The sequence below is a fragment of the Symphalangus syndactylus genome, chromosome 22, assembly GCF_028878055.3.
Source record: "Symphalangus syndactylus isolate Jambi chromosome 22, NHGRI_mSymSyn1-v2.1_pri, whole genome shotgun sequence".
Classification (NCBI taxonomy): Eukaryota; Metazoa; Chordata; class Mammalia; order Primates; family Hylobatidae; genus Symphalangus; species Symphalangus syndactylus.
The window spans coordinates 66246155-66274046 of record NC_072444.2 but is presented as its reverse complement, the minus strand read 5'-3'; the positions used below and the strand labels follow the sequence as shown (position 1 = coordinate 66274046).

Genomic DNA, 27892 nt, shown 5'->3' with positions numbered 1-27892 from the left:
ACAGGGCCAATGTGAACAAGTAAAGGCGTAGGTATTACTGGAAGGAAGCGATTTTACTCTGTCATATAGTTACATAGGCAGTAGATCGTTGTGAATAATTGTGTGGACCCTGAAGATAAAAATCCTAAGTTTAAATTCTGACTTTGCAAAATAACTGCTGTGACACTGCACAAGATAGTTATCTCTGGGTCTCTATTTCTGCACCTGTAAAATGGAAATAATAAGTGTGACTCATTTTTTTTTTTTTTTTTTTTTTTGAGATGGAGTCTCACTCTGTCGCCCAGGCTGGAGTGCAGTGGCGCGATCTCGGCTCACTGCAAGCTCCGCCTCCCGGGCTCACGCCATTCTCCTGCCTCAGCCTCTCCAAGTAGCTGGGACTACAGGTGCCCGCCACCACGCCCGGCTAATTTTTTTTTTTTGTATTTTTAGTAGAGACGGGGTTTCACCATGGTCTCGATCTCCTGACCTCGTGATTTGCCCGCCTCAGCCTATAAGTGTGACCCTTAAGATTGGTCAGAAGACTGAGTTAGTTAATAAGTCTAAAAAAGCTTAGAACACAGCCTGATATATGGGCATTATTAAATACATGTTAACCACGTTATTAATAAGGGAAAGCCTTTCTTCTGAATTTAACAATGAATTCTCTTCTGTAGGTTCTCAGATCAGAGTAGAAACATGAATTCATGAGAGAAGACATTGCTGAAAATGAAATCTATTTATGTACTGACCACCTTACTCTGAGGAAATGATACCCTGGATGGAACAGATTGGGTGTCGTTATTTGCCTATCTAAGCAAGGATGACTTTGTAGAAGCCCTCACCGAGTTTTAGAGATTTTCACAACAGAAACACATACAGTACAGTCCCTATTCAAAGACAGAAAGCATGCAGAGAATGTCTATGGCAGAGATTCACCACACAAACGTGGGAAGTGTGCCAAGGTGGTTTCTTCCCATCATAGTTTCCCTGGAATGACTGAAAAGATATGAGCCATTACGCAGTTGTTCCAAATGCTAGCCAAGAAGCAGCTCCTTTGCAGGATGGGGGTCGGGGGAGTGGGGATGATTTCGATACTTGTTTAAGGCACTGGATCTCTGGTAAAAATGTATTTTTCCAGCAGTTTTACTGATGCCATAATCGTGAACAATATGAAAGGATACCATTGTGAAAAGTTATTTTACCAGGTAGGAAACTTGCAAGAGGATTTATATTTCAAAATGACAGTGTCCTAAAACTCACATTTAAAAAAATGTCTTGAAGAGAACAGGTGCAGAATCGTGGCCGATGGAACTATATTGCTCAGAACCTTAGCCAAAAAAGAAAAAAAAAAAGGATTTTAAAGATGTTGTCTGGGACTTTTATTCCTCAGTAGAACTTTGTACACAGTACAAGATGTTAAAGTGTTGCAGATGAAGGTGTTCATTTTAGACTACCGAAGTCTTGCTGTTTTTTGTTTTGTTTTGGTTTTGTTTAAAAATGTGTATTACTCCACTATTCCTTTGCAGCAACTAAACAATTTCATGCCTATATTTTATTAGGGTCATAAATTAGTTTTTTATACTTTATAGTATCTTTGCATCAAATGCTAATGTTATATAGGTACGTTTGCTCCTGAGATACTCAAGTTTTTAATGTTATAAAACCAAAAATTTCAAGTATTTAGAGATGCACTTTTGAAAAGTCACAATATTTAGATACTAACGTAAGTTTTAGTTGTTCTACATTTTTTGTATGACTGTGTTAGGTTATTTTTACTTTTAGAAACATGTCTTAAAAGATTCAAAATTAATTTATATCCCAAATATAATTTTTTTATTCTCTTATTTTCATAAAAGTTAAAAGTCAGGTTAAGTATATTTATGATAAAATAAATGTAATTTTTCATTCCCCATTTAAAAAACTCTGCATTTATCAACTTTTTCTTCAGGATTTTGTAATTTATCATCATAGTTTGTTCAGTAGATTTGCACTGAAGTTCAGGCCTAGTGGACACCTATTCAATTCTTTAAGCATTTTCATAGCTGTTCAATCATAGGGAAAATTAGAGAGAAGTTTGGCCAAACAGCAAACATCCTGCGGTGCTATTTGCTTATTTTTCTATCATCTCCTGATTTCTTTATCCTGGACCTTCCTTCCTGTTCTCACTTCACACAAATGTGGTGTAAGAGAAAAACCCAGTACTTCCTTATTTAGTTATTCTAGGTTATTTTATAGCTGTAAACTAGGATGCCAAGTTGCTACCAGAGGGGTTTGTTTGTTTGTTTGTTTTCAAGTGGACTCCGATTAGGATCTCTGTTAACAATGTAATTAAAAATTGAAGAAAGCATGGTTAGTACATGCAGTGGTAGAGGTGTGAGTGATTGCAGGTAGCAGAGGAGAGAAGATAGTTGCCTCTAAAGAAAGTATTTTGAAATGTCCTTCGTGCCAGTTTCCCAGATACATAAACTCTCCACCTCACTTTTCCAGAAGTAAATTTTGAGAAAATAAGGAAGCAAATGAAAATAAGAAGAAAAATAAATTGGGGGATTTATGTGTGTGCATTTATATATTTCTATTTCTAATATATTTATAATATATGAGAAATTGCAAATAAAATGGAAGTTGGTCTTCTGCCTTTGTTTTTCCTATGTCACAAGTTCTGACTCATAGCTATTGAGGCTGCTGATCCTTGATGTATGATAATGTGCAGTAAATTGAGAAGTGACTGATAAAATTTTAACCACGCTCTCAGATATGGCATCATGTGATCAGATCATTTGTACTTTCATGCTATCAATTCTGTTTCTAAAAACAAACAACAGAAAACAGATTTTTTTCATAATTTCTCACATTTTATATCTGGTTCTTCTTTTTTCATAATTTCTCACATTTTATATCTGGTTCTTCTTTTCTATTATTTTCTTCTTCATAACCCATGACATTTTTCTTATTTCTTCTTTGATGATACAAGCAAATTCCTATGTAATGTTTAGAAGATTTTTACCTGCATATGAATGCACATGCTGTTCCAAAGACAGACTCATTCATAAGAATTTGTGACAGGTCAACATTTCCAGGATGTGCAAATATATTAATATTCATAAAAAGATGAAAACTATGTGTGCATGTTCTTTTTTCAGTGACATCGTGTTTAATTCGTGGTTGAATGAAGTGAGATGCTCTGTTTAGGAGCTCGATTTCAATGAACATATTTCCAGAAAACGGGCACTGAGTTTCAGGTCTACTTTTAGGAGGCCTTGGAACATTGCCACTCAAAGTGTAGTCTGTGTAGAAGCAGCACCGACATTGCATGGGAACCTCTAGAAATGCAGAATTTTAATTCCAACAAAAATCTACTGAATCATAATCAGCACTTTAAGACCTCTAGGTGATTCAGATGAACATTAAAGTTTGGTGTTTTTTTTAGAGTGCATAGTATGGCTCTGAATGTGGCATTTACCAAATGTTTATTATGACACGTAGATACAAATTCAGGAGAGACATAATCCATGAACATCAGATCAGAGTGGCAAAATGGTGAACTATGTTTAATAATATCAAGGAAGATGAAACCCTTGATGAACTCCAGCATAAAATGTCAAAATATTGACATTATTCTAGAATAATTTTAAGCTGTCATTTGAAGAAGCTTTGAGATGTATCTTAGTTGTAATAAAATAATACAACAGTGTTTCCATGATAGTTTTACATATAAATAAGCATCCTTAAAGAAATTCTATGGATTACTCTTTCTGTCTTAAATACTGTGCTATCGTACCATTGCTGTCATTAATCAACTTCATTAGATAATATCATAATGAGAACATAGGCGAAGCTACAAGAATAATGTTGCAGACAAGAACCTGTATATTTTCTAGAAGTGACAGATATATATGTGTATATTTATGTGTTTGTTGCTTATAGGAGAGGATTATGTTTTATTTTACCAAATTTTTGTTTTTGTATGTGTGCGTGTGCAAGCACTCACATACTCAAATCTTTAAAGGTCAGTCTTCAATGAGGTTTCAATCAGATTCCATGTAGTAAAGTTACTGAACTGACAAATACCTTCTTCAGAATTCCCTTATAGAATAAATAAAATAAGCTTTAAACTTAAAAAGGTGTTCTACTTTTTTGGAATTTTTATTTGCATATACCTGTTCAAACTTCTGTAGAAAAGAACCTTTTCAAGAGTCAAGTTACGAATTTAAGGCCAGACTGAAACTGGGTCATGTCTGTTGCCCAGTGCCTGATTTTCCATTCTGTACATTTCTGTTGACCTTTGTTTTTTCTTAACCTTCTTGTTTCAGGTCCCGTTGACCATTTTCCTGCTCATTACCATGGGTATGAGTGCTCAGAAAGGGCAGATGAAACAAAAATAAATCAATGACTTTCTTTGCAAATATATCTGAAAAAAAGATTTGATGGAGGAGACAAGACTCACTGGAATCTTGCTACAGCAGTATTTATCGTAGAGCAGAATTCTTTGTAAAGCTCACCAGCCTTGGAGTCCCTCAAACAGCATAGAGTGATGAGGGAAATGTTTACCTAGTGTATTTGCTCGATATGAGTTTCATTTATGTTTCTACCTTTTTTATAGCCTACAACATAGATAACCAGAAAAATCTTTCTATTGTTGCAGTTTTGTATTTTTTCCTGAGCCAAGACATTTTCAAAGGGGTACTGCAATTATATAAATCATTAGAATTGTCCATAAATGTAAGGAATTCTTCTGTAGTATCTCAGTAACAGATATCTTTAGTTGATACATTTTTGCAGGCCATTCAGAAGCTATTTAGTAGTTTAGTGTCATTACCACTATTAGTAATGCTACAACTCTCTCTGTGTGTGTGTGTGTGTGTGTGTGTGTGTGTGTTTCAATCTGAATCTCATTGTTTTCTGTGTTCCTCTTTGACTCTAAATAAACCTCTATATCTAGTATGCTGTGAAAGGTGTAATTGCTTTATAAAACGCAGAGGAAAATTACTATTGCCAGTAGATGATGTCTATGAGGAAAGAGAAGCCTTTTGCTGATTCACTAGTCACCAAATACTGTTTATTTAGCAGTTGTTTAATGGTTCAAATAAATTGAAGACATTCAGCTCTGTTTAAAACAAGAAAATCAAGGTGTTATTACTTTCAGTGGCAAAAACAGCAATTACTTTTGCACCAGCCTAATATTTAGTGCACTGAGGCAATCACATGAACTCACTCAAAGGACCTGTAGTGATTCCTTGCAGCATTTCCTAGGGGGAGAATCTGGCTGAGTGTTTAGTGTTGGCATGGTGAACTTCAACTCAAGCCCAGTTAAGGCTTTGTCATTTTTAATATGCAATTGATTACCAGATGGTATCCATCCTTCCTATTAGGGTTTTGTATTGCTTCAAAGTTACTAACTTGCCCAGTGTAAGTTCTAGCATAAAGAGGATATATGGGTGGCAGATGTTGGAAGGTAAGATCTGAGGCTGAAAAATGGAAAGACAGATCCTTGTACCATATGGTATTTGGACCTGTGATGTTGACATCCTTCATGCTGGGCTTCAACCTGCTGAGCTAACCAGGCCTTGAGGCTGTGCCAAGTGGCAGAACTAGCAGGTCTTCACCAGGAAGACGTAGCAACTGTCATGTGGCCAGTCTGCTTGATCTCAGAAGATGGCCCACCAAAGTGAAAATAAGCACGTGGTGATAGACTGATTAAACGGTTAAAGGAAGGGTTTTGTGGTAAGGGTCAGTTAGCTGATTATTATAAGAATTGGGCTTTACTTTAGCAATACACACTATTGAAAAACTTACTTGTATTCACTAAGGACAACCTAGGGTCAAGTGAATAAGTATTCTATCATCAAGGCAAAGCATGTGAGACCGTGCTCATAGTTAGGATTTACTGAAAACAGACAAATGCATTTCCTCTATGCATGACTGATATTTAACTGGTATGCATGGCACAGCCATAATGGTTAATAAAATATTAAAACACTTCTGATTTTAAACAGCTGCTACCCAGTACCCTCACAGGACCCCTCAAATAAGCTCATGCTGGCTCAGACACAGGTGGGCAGAGTGAGAGGCTACCCTGAGACGACTCCGCCTACTTGCCTGTCAGCCTGCCTGTGATGTCTCTCATTTGCCAGCTCTTGACCCCATCCCTTTCTCCCTTTCTCCTACAGCCAGAGTTCATGGATCACCTACAAATGGCCAAGATTCCCCTCAAGTTGCCTATTCATGGCTGTTGGTAAAAGCTATAGCCTGTACAGTATATTTCACCTGTTGTTAAATATTTGGGTATCACCATGACTGTAAGAGCTGTTTAGTATTGGCATAGCATGGCTTCAAAATCTTGACGTCTAAAGTGATTTTCTTCCCTTTTCCTCAAGATGCTTCCATAGTCTACCACACAAAAAAGGCAGATTGAGACAGAGAAAGATACATAATTAGACTTCATTGCTTTGTCTGAGATTGCAGCACAGTATAGTACAGTAATAAGGAAACCAGGTTTTGAAGACAGAAGAGATCTAAATTCAAATAATAACATTACAACTCTGTGACCTTGAAGAAAGTATTTAACCTCTGCAATCTTCCATTTCCTCCTCTATATAATAGCAATTATAATACCTAACTCATGATGTTATTGTGAAGATTCAATAAGATAATGGACATTATGTGCTCACCACAGAGCCTGGAACATAGGAAGTACCCAATAAACAGCAATTATCCTATTAATGCTACTTTTACAGAATGCAATAAAGGACAGTTTGTTTTCATTAAAAGTGTATCATAAAATCGTTTTCAGAGTTAATGTCATTTTGAATGCCATAAGAAATTACATTTTGAAGAATATTTGTCATTAACAACATTCACTTTGCGTCTGAAACATAAAATGCGTATACTTTACCAATGATTCAGGACTGGTATATTTAAGAGTGTTTGTATCATCCTATGGCTTTTAAATTGGGCTGTTTAACATTCTATCTTCCTCTCAAGTGTAAATTGGCTTATATAAAAATCACCGTGTGTCGCACTATGATTCTTCCAGTGAAAGACGGTTAACTATACATGTGCTAACTGATCCTCTGACTATAATACTACTTCTATGCTAATCAGGTCTCTCCCTTATTTATTGTGTCTTCTCTCATCTCTATTCTGTTCTCATCCACTCAATCCAGGAAAATATCAGAATTATTTTTCCAAGTAAAATAACCCATGAACAACTTCTTTTGTTTTGATAAATGTGCCAGATCTTTCTACACATTGTCTCCATATACTGCAGTGAATCTGGGTCATTTCACCAACAGTCACAGAGCAAACTTCTCCCTAAATCAGAAAGATATTTTTTTTTTGTTTTGTTTTTAGGCCAGTACATATAATTTAATATTGTCTTAAGGGAGATCTATAAAATAAAAACGCTTGTTTTCCAGTTTTTGTGGAGTTGATTTTTTTAAATTATAGTAATGAGCTAATTTGACCAGAAATAATACCTTTTGTGGACCTCAAAGTATCCTCACTCTCATTGTTTCTTTTTTTTTTTTTTTTTGAGACAGAGTCTCGCCATGGCCCAGGCTGGAGTGCAGTGACGCGATCTCGGCTCACTGCAAGCTCCGCCTCCCGGGTTCACGCCATTCTCCTGCCTCAGCCTCCCCAGTAGCTGGGACTACAGGTGCCCGCCACCACGCCCGGCTAATTTTTTGTATTTTTAGTAGAGACGGGGTTTCACTGTGTTAGCCAGGATGGTCTCAATCTCCTGACCTCGTGATCTGCCCGCCTCGGCCTCCCAAAGTGCTGGGATTACAGGCGTGAGCCACCGCGCCCGGCCCATTGTTTCTTCATCTGAGAACAAGAAAGGACAGAGATATTGTGTTTACCAGTTTGGGTTTCTTTTATACTTAGTCATCATATGTTGGTTTTCTTTTTTTTTTTTTTTCAGAAAGCTAAATAGTGCCTTTCAAGGACTTTGATAATGATTTATATATCGATAATTCCTTTGACTATTATCACTTGGCCATTACACCACCAAAACCCTTTCTTCCACTAACCAGCTGACATTAACACACCTTTGTTTTTTAAACCTTAACTGGGGACCTGCATCTAACTTTTTATTATTTTAGCCTACAGAGGAAGAGGATGGACAAAGAATCCTCTTTCTTTTACGGGTTTCTTAAAAACAAAATAACAAATGACTCTTAAGAGTGGCCAATAGCAGTGTCTCTGTGTGCACAGTTTGGCTCACAGGCAATCTCTAACACATTTGTGGAATCAAAGATCAAATGACTCAGCTGTCTGACAAGTGGACGAGCCAGTTGGCTGCTCCCATCCAATGTCCCTTTCTAGCAGTAAGACCCCTTTCCTCTGAGAGTTGTGTAGAACTATCTGATTTTGGCTTGTCTTTTCCTGTCAGACATTAGTCTTTTCACATGCCTCCTCCCAGGGAGTTATCACTGCTTCTAATTGGGTAGGCTCTCCAAGCTGCCCTGAACTTCAAAATTGCAATTAGGAGCTATCGCCCAGTTAGAATAGGTAAAGTAGCCCCAAAGAACAAGAGGAAAAAGCTTTGCTTTCAGAGATGAAATACTTACCTTCTATTCTGTATTTCTGAAAAAAGATACAAGTGGAACATTTCATCTTTGGCTTCCTAAGTTTTTCTTAAATCAGCAAATTGAGTCAATCTTTTCCTTACAGAGAAATTTTAAATAATGACTGGAACATGTGTTTTGTATCTTAAGGACTCAATAGGATTTCTAAAAATTGAAAATTGAAGAGCATCTTCTTTCTGATTCATTGATTAAATATGTGTTTATTCATTTAAAAAGTCAGAGAACCAACTTTACAAGTCAGCAAATTGCCACCCAAGAAATGTGATATGAGCATCAATCAACAAATTGTCCTTCTCTCAAACAAAAGTACTTTTATTATTTTCACAGAGGGCTTGTAATTTCAGTCTCTAGGACTGATTCATTGTTTTCATAAGAACCCTGTTTAATGAACATATATCACCCATGAAAGAACCTAATATATCAACTTGGCTAGCAAAGAACAGGGCTCTAAGAGATTTAAAAACGAAAAAAATCTAGGTGCATTTTAACCTAGGTGGAAGTGGAGGGAGGGGGACGAAGGAGAAAATAAATTTCTGGAGCTTTTAACGAGGAGAGTGTGAGGGTAATCTAGCAATTCAGAAATATGAAGAATGCATGGAGAAGAATAAAGGAGCATTTAAAACACCTAAAAGAGCACTGATTTTTAATCATCCAGGCTGAGTTCCTTCTATTAACATGGGGTTTGATGAGAGGTAATGCTGCAATGACAATTACTTATAAAACAGTGAATTCATTTATTTTCTTATCTATTTGCTTTTGTAATGAAAGGTCAGAAAGCAACACACTCAACATGCCTAAAGTATTTCTTATTTCTAAGGCTATAATTAATGACAATAATGTTTGGCTATGTCCACACAATGTTTTTTATTTGCCAACTTTGTCTATATTCTAAGTGTTTATAGTTGCAGTGCAGGAAAATGTTATGACTTAACCTGTACTTTTTGGATTCAGGTGCCAACTTGCAGTTAAACTGATAAAAATCACTTGATAAATTCTTAAGTTAGCAGAAAACATACACACACATACACACACACACACACACGAGGCTATTTTAACATGACGATATTTTCTGACATGATCTAAAATCCTTCAGTAAAAGGATGTTAACTAGACATCCATTGTTTATATTCATAATACATACCATTGGTACTTTGGTCATAGCAGATGTTCTTTTTTTAGGTGAGCAGGCATGTTTTTCACATATTAAATACATAAATAAAGCTCTATATATTAGATGCAAAAAAAATTTCCTACACTGAGTCTTCAAAAGAGAAAGGATTTTTAAATCCTAAAACAAGTTATCAAAACTACAATAACTCCTTTCCCAGGGCTTTAAAAATTAGATGTCAGAGATGGCTAAAGGGTACTTCAGCTGGACAAAATCAATCACCTTTATATCTCTTGCAGTTTGTGAATCTTCACAACATCCATTTGAAATATGTATACACAAAAGCCATTACTGGAACCTGTTTTACTGAGAAATTATTTGATTTGAGTGAGTTACTATTAGTATTGAGTGCATATGAATCTTTAGAGGTTCTTATTTATATTCTTGCATCCTCAAGTGTAATCATACAGATTAACAAATGATCCAATTAATACTGTTTTATTTGGAAGTTGAAACTCATAAATCCGATTTTAATTTTATTTGAAATACTATAAATTTGTTTTAGTTAATGCACTTACATATAAGTTTGTCAGGTGAAGTAGCTCAGATGTAAAAGTAAGTTGTATTTGAAAATAAGAACAAGATCTTATGAAATAAACGCTGTTCTAGGAAAGTTGTGTTGCTTCTGTAAAGATATTATGTGATTCGATATTACGTTTAATAATAAGTAGAAGTATGATATTAACTATCTTTATATTATATACTAATTTTCCCAAATAACATTGAGTAAATGATGTTGTTCACATTCTTGATAGTCTTATAAATGGTCTAGATTGCTGTAACTGTTTTGAATTCTCAGCTATGGTAATTATAGATATTATAATGCAATTTTTTTCATACTCCTATGATAACAACATAAAAATTACATTTCCACCTTAAAATACTAAAGTTGATAGTTTGTCTGTAATATATCCAAGAAAATAGATCTAATTGTGTGTGAAAAGCATTCTTAATAAAAGAGGGCAAGGTGTGGTGGCTCATGCCTGTAATTCCAGTGTTTTGGGAGGTGAAGCCAGGCAGATTGCTTGAGCTCCAGAGTTTGAGACTGAGCAATGTGGCAAAATTCTGTCTCTGAATCTGCCCCCCACCCAGCCCCCACTCACAAAAAAAAAAAAAAAAAAAAAAAGCCAAGCATCATGGGAGGCTGAGGTGGGAGGTTTGCTTCAGCCCAGAAGGTGAAGGCTGCAGGAGCCACGATCATGCCACTGCACTCCAGCCTGGGCAATAGAACAAGACCCTGTCTCAAAAAAAAAAAAAAAGAAAAAACAAATAAAACAAAAACACATGTAAAAGAATACACTTGAAATCAGGTTAATGGTACTCTAGAAATCTTAATATATAACTTAGTTATAACGACACTAAAAATTTGTTTTTAAATAATTCCAGGAAAGTTAATTTTTAAGGCACTTGTTACAAATTCTTAGAAATCATAGGATCTTCAATTGAATAAGGAGAAAGATTTCACAGGAATAAATATTTAAAAGATGCTAGGTATGGGAGCTCATGCTTGTAATTCCCAGCAATGACAGGCTGACAGGAGGACTGCTGAAGTCCAGGAGTTTGAGACCAGCCTGGGCGACATGGTGAGACCCTGTCTGTACAAAAAAAATAAAAGAATTAGCCAGGTTTGGTGACGCAAGCCTGTAGTCCTAGGTAGTTGAGAAGCTGAGCTGAGAAGTTATCTTGAGCCAGGGAGGTCAAGGCTGCAGTGATCTGTTTTCGTGCCAAGAGAAGTAATCAATTACTTCAATAGAAGTAATCCTCATATCCCTCAGTGTTTTGGAGTTAGTAGTAGGCGTTACTAAAAATTTTCAGGTAATTAAAAAAATACAATCAAAACTCTGTTTTTAAAGTAACTAGGTAGCGATAATCAGAGGAAGTGCAAAACTGCAAAATTTTAATTTTCCGAATTTCAAGGACATCTTATGCTTTACGTATCAAATTTGGTGATAGCTTTACATAGCAAAGTATTTTTTACTTGATTTTATATCAACTAGGAATCCATATGTTTTCATTGCTACATTATGCTACCCAATATTGTAAAATAGAGTGGGAAAAAATAAATGTAAGTCCTTGGGCCTCAAGAGATGTATGCAACCATGCATATATGATACAGTTCATAAACTACACAGTGAGGTATGTATCCAAAAAAAGTGTGATATAGACAATGTCTGCACAAGTTCATTGAACAAAATGAGAGCAATGACATCCACAAAAAACTCCCCTTTGCCTAGTGCGTCCCAACCATGATTTCATTTGTTCCTATCACAATAGTGTCAGGCAGAAAGTATTATTCATCCCTATTTTTCAAACGTGAAAGAAGAGCCTTGGTGAGGTTAAGTACTTTATGCGAGTTTAGACAAGCAAATAGCTGTTGAAACTCAGATTCAAGTCTTTGATCTCTAAACCTTAACATGCTTTTCACTGTATTATGCTGTTTTTCACAAAGAAAACTTTATGGAGAGACTAGGGTTCGAGCCTAACTTTGAAGATTTTCTTAGGCAAAGAAAAAAGAGGTTTCCTGTCTAGATGATGGTATTGCATAAAGAAAGATCCAGGAGTGGGAATATATTTGGTGTATTTTGGGGAGGTGAAAGATGACAGTGAAAGAAATAGTGTATAAATACTTAAAATTAATTGTAAATAATGCTAATGAAGCTTCAATTAGATGATGGTATCAGGCTGAGGAGTTTGGTTTTGTTGTAACCAGCAATTGAGAACCATTATAATTTTGAGAGTATTCATGAGATGAAAGTAGCATTTGTAGAATCTAGTTGGAGAATGCATTAATGGTGGAAAAGAGTAACTTCTTTCATGTCAGAGGAAGTAGAAATTAGCCAGGAGTTAAAATGCAGTGTGTATTCCTTCACCAATGGTATACCAAGCACCAATTCCGTGTCAAGAAACCTGCCAGGTGTTTGCATTGGTGAGATGGATGAGAAATAATCAATGACATCAGGTATCTCATAGTCTTATTTTGAAGAAAAATACTTAGAAACAATAATCATGAGCAAATTTATAATCTGCCACAGAATTTGGAGAAGTCAGAAAAATTGCAGGAAAAGAAATGACAGTATAGAGTTGAAGGATAATCATGTGTTTCCCAGGCAGAAGGTGGAGGGGATTTTATGAAAAAGCGTGTGTGAATTGTGTCCAAGCATGTCCATGGAATGCTGTGAGGAATAACAAAAATAATGGTGTGAATAGAATATAAGAGGCCTGAGAAAGAATGGCGGAAAATATTCTAAGAGGGAGGCATTCTGGTCAGTCTTTGGAGGACTTCGCATGCCTCTGGCTCCACTGTGGCCGGGACCACAGAGGCCCTGGAGAGAAGTTCGGCAGAAAGTTAGAAGCAGAGGCTAGTGTGACATGGGAATAGGCATGCAGCAGGTGCAGTCTCTGTTTTGAAGAAGTTTAACAGTAAATTTTTTTCAGTAGGAAAAAAGGGATACTGCTTGAAGGGAAGTTTAAAGAGCAAAAGTAACTTTTTTTCTTGGGTATAAGTTAAGAAAATTCAGTGAGATTGCAGGCACAGGACTTTGAAATATTGGGAAAATAAATGGGAAATAAAACCGAGAGGCAATTCTAGATAGGACAAGACCCAAAAGGTGGGATATAATACGGTGTAAGATAGAGAGGTTAGCTGTGGGGAAGGAGCAGTCATGCTGTTTCTGCTAAGATATGACAATGTTGTGACAAGTGCAGTTATTTGTCTGTGTCTGCCATGAGAGTAGAAGAAAAATTTCCCTCTCCACAAAACACGTTATCTCAATTTTCTTTAATCAGAAGAGATATTTGATGAAACGCATGTCCTTTATTATCCCCTATTAATGTACACAGTAAGATATTTACTCTATACTTAAAAATAATTTAAACATTCAGAAGTATACAGATGAATCCCATTATCCTTGCCTTATCCTGGAAGCATTATTTGTAAAATAAGATTTAGTGTAAGAAATGAAACCTATTTCAGCTAATTGGTCAAGGCTTATACATAATTTAAAAGTATAAATACTAGCCTCATGTGTTGATATAATTTAGGTCACCGAATGATGGAGTTTTTCTTTTTAAGTTATTACATTTTCAATCTTGCTATCTTGCTTAGGTCACCTACATTTAGATTTAAAGGACTGGCAATGTTTTCTGAATGTGCACATTGCTGAAAGGTGAGGTGACATTCTCACAAGGACTACCATACTTGCTAAAAATGTTTAGTGTCTTGGTACAATTTTGAAATTTGTCCTACACTACCTGGTCACCTCGCCCCTGTCCCAGGTCGCTCCCAACTCCTCCTGATTCACTCACTACAGAGGTAATGCCAGGTTTACCAGAGAGCCTCCAACCATGCTCCTTTTTGTGCCTCATTTATAATCTCTGGCTGTGAAATGTTCAAATGTCTGAAAGTCTTCATGAGATTAATCATTTCATTTAAGGCAACATTGCCATATTCTCAGGAATTCATGAAGCCCCCATTATCCCATGCTTCTCACCCTGGTGGACGGGTAGAAGCAGTAATCAGAGTGGCTCTTCTGTCCATTTACAGGATGGACAGAATCTGTAAGGAGTTTCATGGGATACAAATATTTTCACTGCACAAATGATCGTTGGGAATTAGGATACAGTAATCCCCAAAGCAACACTACATGAAATATCCATATTGCCTGGCTTTTGAGAGAATTTTGTTTGAGGCAGGCATTGCTATTTCTCAAACTGCCCTGTTTGTCTCCCCATTTTCCAGAAAGAACAACGAAATACTGATTTTTAGCAGTTTTCCAACTGAAATATCCTAGCACTGGTCAAAGAGGTCTGAAATATTTATTCCCTCAATTGTGAGGCTAATTGCCAGGGCCTGGGGCCACCTCTAAAAATATTATTTGCTATTTACTCCAGTGTACCTTGCGAATATTACGATTGTCTTAATGTGTATTGATACGAAAATTTGGGAAGGACTGGTTAGGGTACAGTTCATCCAGCCATGATCCAGCTGTTTCATGAGTTACCCAGTAGTCCTGGCAACCAAGACAAGAGTATATCAAAGATGATAAAGACTATAGTGGCTAATCTGTAAAGAAACCAACTAACTCTTTAGTTCTTCCAGACTAATTTCTCTCTTGTCCCTAAACTTTACCACTATGAATAATCTAATAATTCTACATGTTGCCTTTGCAAAATTAACACATTTTTTTCTCTTTTCTCAAAATTTATAAGTAGCTGAGACTTTCTTCTGGCCATGAGATGCGTATTTTACTCCTGCTGTCATGTTCCTCAGTTACCTGGCAATCTTAACAGTAAAAAATCATACTTTCATTTGAGCCAACACATAAATCACTTTTAAACAAATCTCGCTGCTTGTGAGAACTGCTGAGTCATTTTTTGTTTTCTAACTATAATATTTCTAAAATCTCTGAGGTTTACGGAGTGTTTTCTCTGTGGGTAACTTTTAGAACTTTTATAGAAAGGTCTAAATATAACTGGCCTAAACATTTCTTGGAAATTTATACAAGGATGAATGTTTTTAAACTTTTATGAATCAGCCAAGTAATTTTAAAAAGCTACTTTATGATGTTGGTCATAGAAGTTTATAGCTTTTTAATATTAGTTTATATGTCTTTAAAATTCATTTTTAAATAAATTTATGTTAATATTATAAAGATAAGATTAAATAGCTAGAGGCGCTCAGTGAAAATTCTTTCACTTACTTTTACTCCTGTAATTTGTATTCAAATTTGTATATTTGTACTTTATTAATATATATGCACATATATATATTTGGAAAAAAAGATATATTTTTAGAAATATTGATACTCAAGTTATAGAAGCATGTTACAGAAAATGAGTTGTGCATTTGGGGTGACAGGTGTTTGACATTTAATAGCCTTGTACAGTAGTAATTATATAAATACACATGAAATTTACAGAGAAATCTGTTAAACAATTCACCTAGTGAAGCTACAGCATAAAAATTTGTTTATATCCCCCAAAACACAAAACATTGAGAGAAAGCTGCTTTAGCATCCAACAAAATAATTTACACCTATAATTCCTATTTGATAAAGTATTTCAAAATTATATTTAACTTTTGGCAACTCTAGTTTGTTTTTCTTGTATGATATTTTTGTTTTCTTTTGTTTGTTTTCTAATTTTATCACATTGCAAACTTCCGCAATTCTCATAATTTTGCATATCCTAAAATATTTTAGATTGGCCTTTTAATTATTATTATTATTTTACCTCAACTAAGTAGAGAAGGTAAAACATGAAATTTTTGAGCTTTTTTTTTCAGGAGGAGGAAAGGGGCTTACAACAGAAAAGACAGTTTGAGATACAAGTATTTACCAAAAAGCAACTCACCTTCTTAGAACATTGTTTACTTAACTATGATAACACCAAACATTTATTAAATGTCTGCCAGACAGTATTCTAAGAGCTTTTGATAGAATCCTCACCACAACCCTGTGAAATACAGACTTGATATATAGCTTGCTCAAGCCATTCAGCTTGTGAATAGTGGGGCCAGCATTTGGACCCAGGAATCTGGCTCCACAGTCTGTTAAGCACTCTGCTAGACTACATTTATTTATGTAGCTAATGCATGTTGAATTCCTACTCAGCCTACATTGCAGTGCTCAGCGCTTTGTAGTCAATAACTGTTGACATTCACAACAACCCTACGAGGTAGGTTCATTTGATAGTTTCATTTTATACATGAGAAAACTAATAATTATTTGATTAAATCAATTAATGGCACATGGATTTGGCAGAGTTCTGATTAAAACCTAAGTGTGTCTGACTATAGAATCAAGGCTGTTGCAATAATCTATGTCAGATTAATACATGATGGTAGTCATATTGGAATTACTATAGATTTGGAAGAGCCAGATAAGACTAAGAATCATATGGGGATTTGGAAAGTGCTTGTACAAGTGTAGATAGGATGTGGGAATTGACAGCCTGAAATTCAGGTAAAATAACATACAATTTGGATGCTTGATAAAGATTTGGAATGGGTAAACTTTGAGAAAAGAACCTATGTTCTGATTTAAGCTTATCTTAAAAACACAAAGGGTGATTATTCAAAGTAGTTATCACTGGTGTGTAAACACAATGAGTATGCCCTTTTTTTCACTTCCTGTTCTTTAGCAAATTTTATTCCATTGTAGTTGCTCAGTAAAAGATTTTTAAACAATAGAAGTCATACATAAATACATTTATAACTAAATGTTCTTCATATTCTTAAAGAACAGACTAAATATAACCTTTAGATTGACATAACTTCACGTAAATGCCACTGAAACATTTTTGTTCATGTTATCCGATGTAATTCTAACAAGAGATCTGCTAAGAACCATTATCCGTAGTTCACAGCTGAGGAAATTGAGATTCAAGGAGTTTAAGTACCTTGCCCAACTTATCTAGGGATATGAGATGAAACAACGGCTCAATCAACCCTCAGATTTTAAATCCATACTATTTTAATGGTTGAAAATAATATTTATGTTTTTAATGCATTATTTGAAAAAAATACATATTTCCTTTCCCATGCAGCTTTAAAAATTAGGTGTTTAATCACATAGGCTAACTTCAATGTCTCTGAGAACAAGAGCAGCACTCTTACAGTATTTTCTATAGTTTTGTTTTGTAAAACAATGCTAGTAATTTCTTGTGCTTAACAGTTTTACCATTTAAAAAAGCTAACACATAATTCTGTTCTTTTTTACATCTTTGCAGGTCCTGAGGAGGTAGAAATCAAGTGCCCCTTGAATCACATTGCTTGCCTTGGTACCAACAAATGTGTTCATTTATCCCAGCTGTGCAATGGTGTCTTGGACTGCCCAGATGGGTACGACGAAGGAGTACATTGTCAGGGTGAGTCCATTCGTGGAACAATGAAACTGAAATATTAAATTTTCCATAGTAATGAAAGTTCAAAGAAAACTTATAACCTGCCTTTTCTTTCAACTATAAGCATATCAATTATTAAGAAAGCATGAATTTTACTGCCAGACATTTAATCTGCATTTCAAAGCTGCAAGTATTATGTTTGAGCAAAAAAACACCATTAGACAACACACACCCACACACAAATTTAGACTTTGAAGTTGGGCTTTTAAACAATTACATGTTTCATATAAAAAAAGTACTTTTGAGCAAAATACAAATGGGAAGTCTTTGTCACAGCAGATTGATATCACGTGGTGTTATGAACTTGTTTATCTGAACCTTTGCTTAAACAAAATATTTGAAGGAATGCTTCGTCAACCAAGTATTTTAGTAAGATGTATCCGTGGGAAATTTGTTCCTTCATAATCTTTACATGATATTAGACCATTAACTTTCTTGTAATTTTCTTTTTAAAAATCAACATCTAAATTCTATAATGGTAAAGTATTACCTAGGTATTAATGATATGAGGGATAATAATTAAAATCTAAAAATTAATAAAAAGTTAAATGCTACTGGCACATTCTAGTGGGGGGTGGAGCGGGGAGAATGAAAAATGAGATGAAGAGAAATTAGAGCAGAAGAAAACAGTCAAGGATCCAGGTAAGGACCCAGATTTGGAAACAGAATCAAAGTATCATAAAGTGAATCAGGCTGCAAGATGGAGCTGGGAAAGAAACAACTGTACTAGAAGTCTTCAACTCAGATTCTCATAGACTGAGTGTAATACAAAGGATATTGAAGCTAATATTTCAGTAAGAACCTGTCCTTCATTTGGGGGTCAGTAAGACAACAAAGAATAGAAGAAAGGAGGGGAAACTGGAGATAATGTGTCCGGAATTACTGGGTTCTTGGTCTCACTGACTTCAAGAATAAAGCCGTGGACCCTCTCGGTGAGTGTTACAGCTCTTAAGGTGGCACGTCTGGAGTTTGTTCCTTCTGATGTTTGGATATGTTCGGAGTTTCTTCCTTCTGGTGGGTTCGTGGTCTCGCTGGCTCAGGAGTGAAGCTGCAGACATTCGTGGTGAGTGTTACAGCTCTTAAGGCAGTGCGTCCGGTGTCGTTCGTTCCTGCTGGTTGGCTCGTGGTCTCGCTGGCTTCAGGAGTGAAGCTGCAGACTTTCGCAGTGAGAGTTACAGCTCATGAAAGCAGTGTGGACCCAAAGAGTGAGCAGTAGCAAGATTTCTCGCAAAGAGCAAAAGAACAAAACTTCCACAGTGTGGAAAGGGACCCGAGTGGGTTGCCACTGCTGGCTCGGGCAGCCTGCTTTTATTCTCTTATCTGGCCCCACCCACGTCCTGCTGATTGGTAGAGCCCAGTGGTCTGTTTTGACAGGGCGCTAATTGGTGCATTTCCTATCCCTGAGCTAGACATAAAGGTTCTCCACGTCCCCATCAGGTCAGTTAGATACAGAGTATCCACACAAAGGTTCTCCAAGGCCCCACCAGAGCAGCTAGATACAGAGTGTCGATTGGTGCATTCACAAACCCTGAGCTAGACACAGGGTGTTGATTGGTGTGTTTACAAACCTTGAGCTAGATACAGAGTGCCGATTGGTGTATTTACAATCCCTGAGCTAGACATAAAGGTTCTCCAAAGCCCCACCAGAGCAGCTAGATACAGTGTCGATTGGTGCATTCACAGACCCTGAGCTAGACACAGGGTGCTGATTGGTGTATTTACAATCCTTGAGCTACACATAAAGGTTCTCCACGTCTCCACCAGACTCAGGAGCCCAGCTGGCTTCACCCAGTGGATCCCGCACCGGGGCTGCAGGTGGAGCTGCCTGCCAGTCCCGGGCCGTGCGCTTGCACTCCTCAGCCCTTGGGTGGGTCGATGGGACTGGGCACCATGGAGCAGGGGGTGGCGCTCATTGGGGAGGCTCGGGCCGCACAGGAGCCCACGGAGGGGGTGGGAGGCTCAGGCATGGCGGGCTGCAGGTCCCGAGCCCTGCCCTGCGGGAAGGCAGCTAAGGCCCGGTGAGAAATTGAGCACAGCACCGGTGGGCTGGCACTGCTGGGGGACCCAGTACACCCTCCGCAGCTGCTGGTCCGGGTGCTAAGCCCCTCATTGCCCGGGGCCGGCAGGGCCTGCCGGCTGCTCCGAGTGTGGGGCCCGCCAAGCCCACGCCCACCCGGAACTCCAGCCGGCCAGCAAGCGCGGCGTGCAGCCCCGGTTCCCCCTCGTGCCTCTCCCTCCACACTCCCTGCAAGCTGAGGGAGCCGGCTCCCGCCTTGGCCAGCCCAGAAAGGGGCTCCTACAGTGCAGCGGTGGGCTGAAGGGCTCCTCAAGTGCCACCAAAGTGGGAGCCCAGGCAGATGAGGCGCCGAGAGCAAGCGAGGGCTGTGAGGACAGCCAGCATGCTGTCACCTCTCAATAACATATCTGGTTTCTGGGTAGCTTCACACAAACTAATTGCTGTCATGGGGGAAGAGGTCCCAGGTGACCAGAAATTCCAGTTGTTCAGGAGGAGCTCCATATACGTATACGTTTAAAGTGCTCAAAGTCAGATACTATTTTTTAAAACATTGTATAGTCAATAACATGCCCAAACAAAATCTGTCTGGGGGCCTGACAGGTCTTGTTGGCTGACAGTTTTCCAGGTCTGGGGTGAAGTAAGCTGAATTCAAGACCATAAATGGAGCTATATATTAGAAAAAGCACAAATCTTCGAACAATAACCTGAAGATGTAAGAGTGTTGAGAGACTACAGGTAGGCTGTGGAAATCAACTGGTCACTAGGTCTTTTCCCTCTTTCTAAAGGAAGGTCCAGTTACTCTGACTCTGTGGATAAATTCTGACTGGGAATTTAAAGATCTTCAGAACCTTCCTTCTTTGGCCTGAGTTTCCTTTCTTAGCATTAAAATTACATAAAAAATCAGCAGATTCTTAGTTGCAGCAATGAATACATATGTAATAATAATGAATAAGAGATTTTATTTGTATGTAAAGGCTTTGTGACATCTTTTGTGTAATTGTATACGAAAAAGTGATATGAAAAGAAAGTAGGCCGGGTGCAGTGGCTCACTCCTGTAATCCCAGCACTTTGGGAGGCCCAGGCAGGCAGATCACCCGAGGTCAGGAGTTCGAGACCAGCATGGCCAACATGGTGAAACCCTGTCTGTATTAAAAAAACAAAAAATTAGCTGGCCGTGGTGGCAGGTGCCTGTATTCCCAGCTACTTGGGAGGCTGAGGCAGGAGAATTGCTTGAACCCAGGAGGCAGAGGTTGCAGTGAGCCAAGATTATGTCATTGCACTCCAGCCTGGGTGACTGAGTGAAACTTCATCAAAGAAAAAAAGAAAGAGAGAATGAGAGAGAGACAGAGAGAGAGTGAGGGAGGGAGGCAAGGAGGGAGGGAAAGAAGGAAGGAAGGATTTTTAAGTGATAAACATTAAAGAGTTTAATTTTCTTTTTGGATATTAATTATATATTCTAGATCCTAATTTTATTCAACTCAGTTATAATTCAGGCTTTTTGTTATATCGTTTTCGAATTTTCAGATAGATATGTATGACTAAGCTTTTAAAAGAACAAAACCATCACCTTTCCAAATATTTCATCAGAGGTGATTACACACATTTGAAGATCATAAATATACTTCTGTAACAAGGATCTGAGTTTTCTGATAACGTTTAGATTTTTGATCTAATATATGAGGGCATATGTTAATAGCATAACAGGGGATTCAAATAAAACAAAGTATTTGAACAAAAATAAAATGCTTTTAATTTTATTTTGATCCTGGAAAAGACTGACATATATGTTGGATTAAGACAAATTTCGAGTATGTAGTTGTTTATGCTCCACTCTTCTTTTTCGGTTCTAATTCAGTTGTTTAAGTGTTTCAAGTTTTCCATTTTTATCAGATGTGACACTTTTTTTTTTGCCAGTAGGAGGTTTAGTTTCCAGTAGGAGGTTGATTGTACCAATTGGGCCTTTTAAATATTTTTACATTTAACCAAATAAAGTGTTTTAAAAGACCTAAGCAACCATTCATTATGACCTATGGTATACTTAGATATGATAAATATATTTGGATTTCTACTTGCTATTTAACCTCAGTGGAGGGTTTTTCACCTTCTTCTCTGGCCTTGCACACTACATAGCATTGTAAGAACAAGGTGACTAAAGAGATATAGTCATTCTAGAATCAGTGATTTAATAAAATCTTTCTGCATTGATAAAATAAACTCAGAAATGAGTTTACCTGCTTGGTCTTGTAGAGTTTCCTTACCACATGGACAAAAACCAAATCTCTGGGCAACATTAGATTTGTAACATTTATATAGTTTGTGTTTAAATGTGAAAAGGTGACTGGCTATAAGCGAAGGTACATTGTAGGAACCGAGTCTACTTTCTCACCCTCAGCCTTCCGCCTAATTTGTGGTCACACCTGATGAAACATTGTTTCCTGGAGAGTTAATTAGGAAACAGCTCCATTAAGTCTGTAAGGAACTTTCTTATCCACTATAGACAGACAATAAATCAAGAAACCAGATTAATTCAAACGATACCTTTCTTTTTGGAAATTCTTTTTTTTTTTTTTTTTTTTTTCAGAACAATTCTGTCTAACTCACTTATATTTACATTGCTTCCTTTTTGTTGCATTCTAAGCATAGACTGTAATTTAAGTAATTATACCTAAAGCCTAGGATATGATTAAAAAATGGATGTGTTTTCTTTTCTTTTCTTTTCTTTTTTTTTTTTTTTGAGACAGAGTTTCGCTCTTGTTGCCTAGGCTGGAGTGCAATGGCGCGATCTCGGCTCACCACGACATCTGCCTCCCAGGTTCAAGCGATTCTCCTGCCTCAGCCTTCCAAGTAGCTGGGATTACAGGCATGCGCCACCACACCGGGCTAATTTTGTACTTTTAGTAGAAATGGAGTTTCTCCATGTTGGTCAGGCTGGTCTTGAACTCCTGACCTCAGGTGATCCGCCCGCCTCAGCATCACAAAGTGCTGGAATTACAGGCGTGAGCCACCGCGCCCAGCTGTTTTCTTTTTTTCAGAAGTGGATCCAAAATATATTTGGTGGTATATTTATATATCCTTTATAAAACTAATAAGGGAAAAAATTAAAATTTTGGAGGTGATGTTCTGGTCCTGGGAATGTTTTTGTATCAACTGAATTGCCTTCTGAATATTTCCTAGAAAAGTCAATATTTTTCTAGTCAAGATAACGAAGAGATATATATTATTAATGATTTTCTACAACACTGATATTTTCATCTCCGTAATTGGACTCCATCCGAAGAAAGAATAATGGATTTTTTTATATGGGGGTACTTGCATGTAGAAATATGCTTATAAAAGTTTTACAATAAAAGCTTTCAAAATCACATATTTTTGAAAAGTTAACCTCTTTCTACACAGTACTTCATATTGGTGGTAATATCACCTTGTCTAATCACATGAGCAATGCAAATACATTCTGTAAAATGCAAGGCCTCTCAATCCAGAAAATTTCCACAGAAATGCACACAACGGTATAAAGAATGATGGAAGAAGTGAAAAACTTTGACAAATAGAAACAAGATGGACTAAGATGTATCAAAATGCAGTTTTAAAATTTGACATTCTTAAGATAATTTATTATGTTAATGAAACAGGAGAGTTCCCTGACTCCCCTCGCAGGATGTGCGGCAGGATTGTGGCTCATTTTTTCTGCCACCATGGGTTCAAACCCCTTCCAGGAAGGGGAGCACGCAGACAGGCAGGTGCAGGAGCTGGGGCCAGCACGTTTGGGCTCTGGCCCCACAGTAGCATCTACGGTTCGGTGCCTGCAACTCCCAAAGCCCCAGTTGGCATGTTATAGTGTTCTTTTAGCTCTGCCATCTGTAGATGGCTTAAGTGTTAACCAGCTCAGTGCCCTTTTAGTACCCAGGTTCTTGTGTGGTGTCCAGGAAGAATCAGGTCACATAGGGAAATTGAAGGATGGTAAATGAAGGAGATTTTATTGTTGGATGGAGGTGGTTCTCAATGGAATGGATGAGAGGCTGGAAAGGGGATGGTGTGGGGAGATGATCTTCCCTTGGAGTTCGGCTGTCCTGCGGCTGATCTCCTCTCTGACCGTCCCCAACCGAACTTCTCTCGACATTCAGATGCTCCGTCGCTTCTCTCCTTCTCTGCCTCACCACTCTGTTGCTCTGCTGTTTTTCTGCATTTTTATTCTTCTCTTTGTGGAGCCCGAGGTTTGGGGTTTATATGGGTACAGGATAGGGAGGTGTGGCAGGCCAAAGGGCAACATCTGGGTGTGAAAACAGGCATGTCTGTTCCCATTTAGGGCCGTGGGTTTCCAGGCTTGAGGGTGGGGCCTTTGCTGGGGAACTGCCCTCTTCTACCCAGGATTTCCCTGCCTCCTGTCAGTATTATTAACATTTAAAGTGGGTATGAGCAAGAGAAGCCTTATTTTTATTCACATCCCTGTTAGATTACATTTGTAGTGCCAAGCGGTAAGTTGTTTATTTATTTAGACAGAGTCTTGCTCTGTTGCCCAGGCTGGAGTGCAGTGGAATGATCTCAGCTTATGGCAACCTCCCCCTCCCAGGTTTAAATGATTCTTCTGCCTCAGCGTCCCAAGTAGCTTGGATTACAGGCCTGTGCCACCAGCTAATTTTTGTATTTTTAGTATAGCGGGAGTTTCACCATGTTGGCCAAGCTGGTCTCAGACTCCTGATATAAAGTGATCCCCCTGCGTTGCCTCCCACAGTGCCTGGGTTACAGGCGTGAGCCACCACGCCTGGCCCCCAAGTGCTAATATATTTAAATGTCCGTGGGAATGACAGTCTCTATGGCAGCATCTGCCCTTATCCTGTTAAAAGAATATGGAAAGTTCTGAGGCCAATGAAAAGAGGAATTCTACCTTTTATGTCATGAGCAAATGTGACTATTCAATCTATGTGATTGTTTTCTAGCAAACATTCTGAAGTCCTTTTAAATCTAAGAGAATAGCATGTGTGAAGATTTTACTAAAACTGATTGGAGAAAAAAACTCTGACATATGAAAAGCTCACCCCCAAAACATACAAATACATACACACATACTCATCTTTTCTCATATTTTGTTTTTCTATTCTGAACATTTTCCTATATGATTCTTAGTATATGACATAATTAATTGGCATATTTGATCAGGAAACTAAAAAAGAAAAAGATCCCCTTATATATCATCCAACTCCTTAAAATAATGCATATTCAGACTTTTAAATGTCATTTGATTATTTTACCTTACTTTCTAGTTGGAATATAACTTTCCTAATATATGCAATTGCATTTTTTCTTAATCCACTCATAATCTATTGTCAATAATTCTAATATATTTAATTTAGATGACAACTTCTGTTAGTTAAAAATTTATGTAGCTGGTTTTTTACTTTTGTATTTCTATCCATAAAACTAAACTCTTATGAGAAAGTGCTAAAAAAAACTCCTGGGGGTGATTTAGAACTTAGAGTCATTCTCAAAATGGACAAAGGTAAATGGTAGCCTTTATTTGCTGTAATGATTCACCATGGGAAAATTAATAATTCTTTAAACTTATTGTTTAAATCTTATATGTATTCCAAATTTTCTAAAAAGAAATTAACCTAGAGGTTTTTCAGGACTCCATTTTTTTTTTTTTTTTTTTTTTTTTTTTGGTCTTCCAGAAAGGAAAAATTTATCTGTGCTGTTGTTTTGTTAAAAATCCTATTCCAGCTACTACTGTGGAAAAAGGAAAGGAAGAAGGGAGGAAGGGAAGAGAGAGAGGTATGGAGGAAAGGAAGGGAAGGAGGAAGGGAAGGAGGAAAGGAAGGGAGGGAGGAAAGGGAGGGAGGAAGGAAGGAAGAAAGGAAGGAAGGAATTTAGTGAAGCTACTGGAGAAGAAAAATGAATTTGGAGCTCTTTATTGTTGTTTTTAATTTTACTTTATCAATTAATCTTGTCATATCCTCATTTTAAAAATTTCATTAAAATATTGCCAATATTTTTCCAATTTAAAATCATACTATAGAGTGGAATTTCAGCATGCAGAATTCCAAAACAAAGGCATGGAGAAGAGATGTAATTGCAATATTATAGTAAGTGTATCTGTCATCAACACTGAGCTTAAAGCACAAGGAGGGAAACCTGTGCTCAAGTGACTTGAAACATCAATAAGCCTACAGCTGAGAAACAAAGAAGTGGAATTAGCCAGGAAGACCTGGGTTTGTGAGCTCAGAACACTTTTGATAGTAAAGCTCTTACAAGTTAAGAGTAGATTCTGCTGTATTTTCTCTGTGTCGAGCTGTGCTAAGGTGATCAGACAGTCTCAAGCCTATCTCAGGTGTAAGGATTTCCTCTCAAAAAGATTAGTTTAAGTAACTGAGTTAGTTTAGTGAAAGGCTATGACCCTTAACACTAGCTGATTTCAGGGCCAAGCTTAATGCTTCCCAGAAGCAAAGCAACAATTTCTAGAAAGAATAGAACTTCTATAGGTGTTTCATCCTTTTGAAAGGCTTATACCAATATTGTTTATATTGATAAATAACACCTACATGAAATTAGGACTGTGGAAGACTGGTCTAAATATATATGTATATATGTGTGTATATATAAACATATATACACATGCATATTTGCACATATGTATGTATGCCTGTTCATTTTTTCAGGGACTTCGTTTTATAAATTCTGTTTAATTAGAAATATGCTTTTGTGCAGACATCTGACTTCTTAACACTGATTTATAAGGTATAATTGCTAAATTAATCCTGCTAAAGAGACTTAGAATTCAAGTTTAAAAATGTTCGAATATGTTGACAGAAGGGGCAGCTAGCTATCTAAGTAAATACCTCTGGGGAAAGGATGACTAAGTAATTTGACCCTACGTTGTAGCTGAGAATTCAAAAGGTAATCTAAAATAGTTAATTGTTGATTGGAAGTTAATTCCTTTGTAATCGATTTACATCTTTGATGAATGTTAATATTATATTAAGTACATGTTCTCTTCCTCCAAACAGAATTATTTTTTAAGAATAACTATGGAAACAAAAAAAATCTGTAAATTTTTACAAATGGTGTAAACTGCCTACTAGTAGTTTAGAAATGATCACAGAAGGCTTTAAGTTAAAAGGAGATATTCTTCATTAAAACATCATTTCAGATTCTATATCTGTCCCTCTTCTTAGATAGTAGTGGTTTCAAAAGAAGTTACATTACTTCCATAATTTTTGATCACAGCTTTTCTGCAGTGAGATTCCTGGTGCATTATGGATCTTCATTTGTTGCTGCAATATACTCTATTTTCAGTTAATTTTGATTTGATTTGAATTTTTTTTTTTTTTTTTTTTGAGATGGAGTCTTGCTCTTGTCACCCAGGCTGGAGTGCATTGGTACAATTTCAGCTCATTGCAACCTCCACCTCCGGGGTTCGAGTGATTCTCCTGCCTCAGCCTCCCAAATAGCTGGGATTACAGGTGTCTACTACCACGTGTGGCTAATTTTTGTATTTTTAGTAGAGACGGGGTTTCACCGTCAGGCTGGTCTCGAACTCCCGACCTCAGGTGATCAACCCGCTTTGGCCTCCCAAAGTGCTAGGATTACAGGCATGAGCCACTGTGTACAGCCAATTTTAAATAGGTGCAAGTCAACAACATGTATCCACTGCTTCCTCCCCAATAAAATACTTATTCTGTATGTATACCTGGTATCTGTAGTAGAAGAAATAGCAATTGCTTTGATATGGAAATTTACCCCTTGGTGCAAACAACTCCTATTATTTCTACCTATTTCTCAAATGTACTAGCCTCTTAGATGGAAGTCTTGTGTGAAATCACAAAAAGCCAGAAATTCAAATTCCTTAGGACAAGTAATCTCTCCCCAACTGAAGAGACATGTTAATGTTGTACCATTCTTGATAGTGTTAATTTATATGAATATTTATAGGCCCTAGTAGCCCGTGTTTATCTAGATATTTCCTTCATCTTTCTCATCTTGATAGTGGAAAACAAAGAATGTAGAAAATATAATGAGTATGAGGCCAAAAAGACTTTTTTAAATGTGCCAATAGAAATACAGTAAGGACTTTTCCAAAATTCAATTGATTAATCAACTTCAGTAAAATTTTGTTTGCACTGACAACATTCCAGATATTTGGCTAAGTACCAGGGATTCAGAAAGTCCAATTTTCTGCCTTCATGGAATTCACATGTAGTAATTGAGGTAGGTAAAAATTAAAGAGGAATAAGACGAGAAGCA

At 37.1% G+C, this 27892-nt stretch overlaps 1 protein-coding gene across 2 annotated transcripts in view; it reads left to right on the top strand.

Annotated features, from left to right (window-relative positions):
* The window catches only part of LRP1B (LDL receptor related protein 1B), a 1943477-nt gene that overhangs the window by 650943 nt on the left and 1264642 nt on the right, over positions 1-27892 (top strand). For both annotated transcript variants that reach the window (XM_055261032.2, XM_063631317.1), the window contains exon 3: positions 17464-17601. In XM_055261032.2, coding sequence (XP_055117007.1) covers positions 17464-17601 — 138 coding nt within the window. The remainder of the gene's footprint in view (positions 1-17463; positions 17602-27892) is intronic.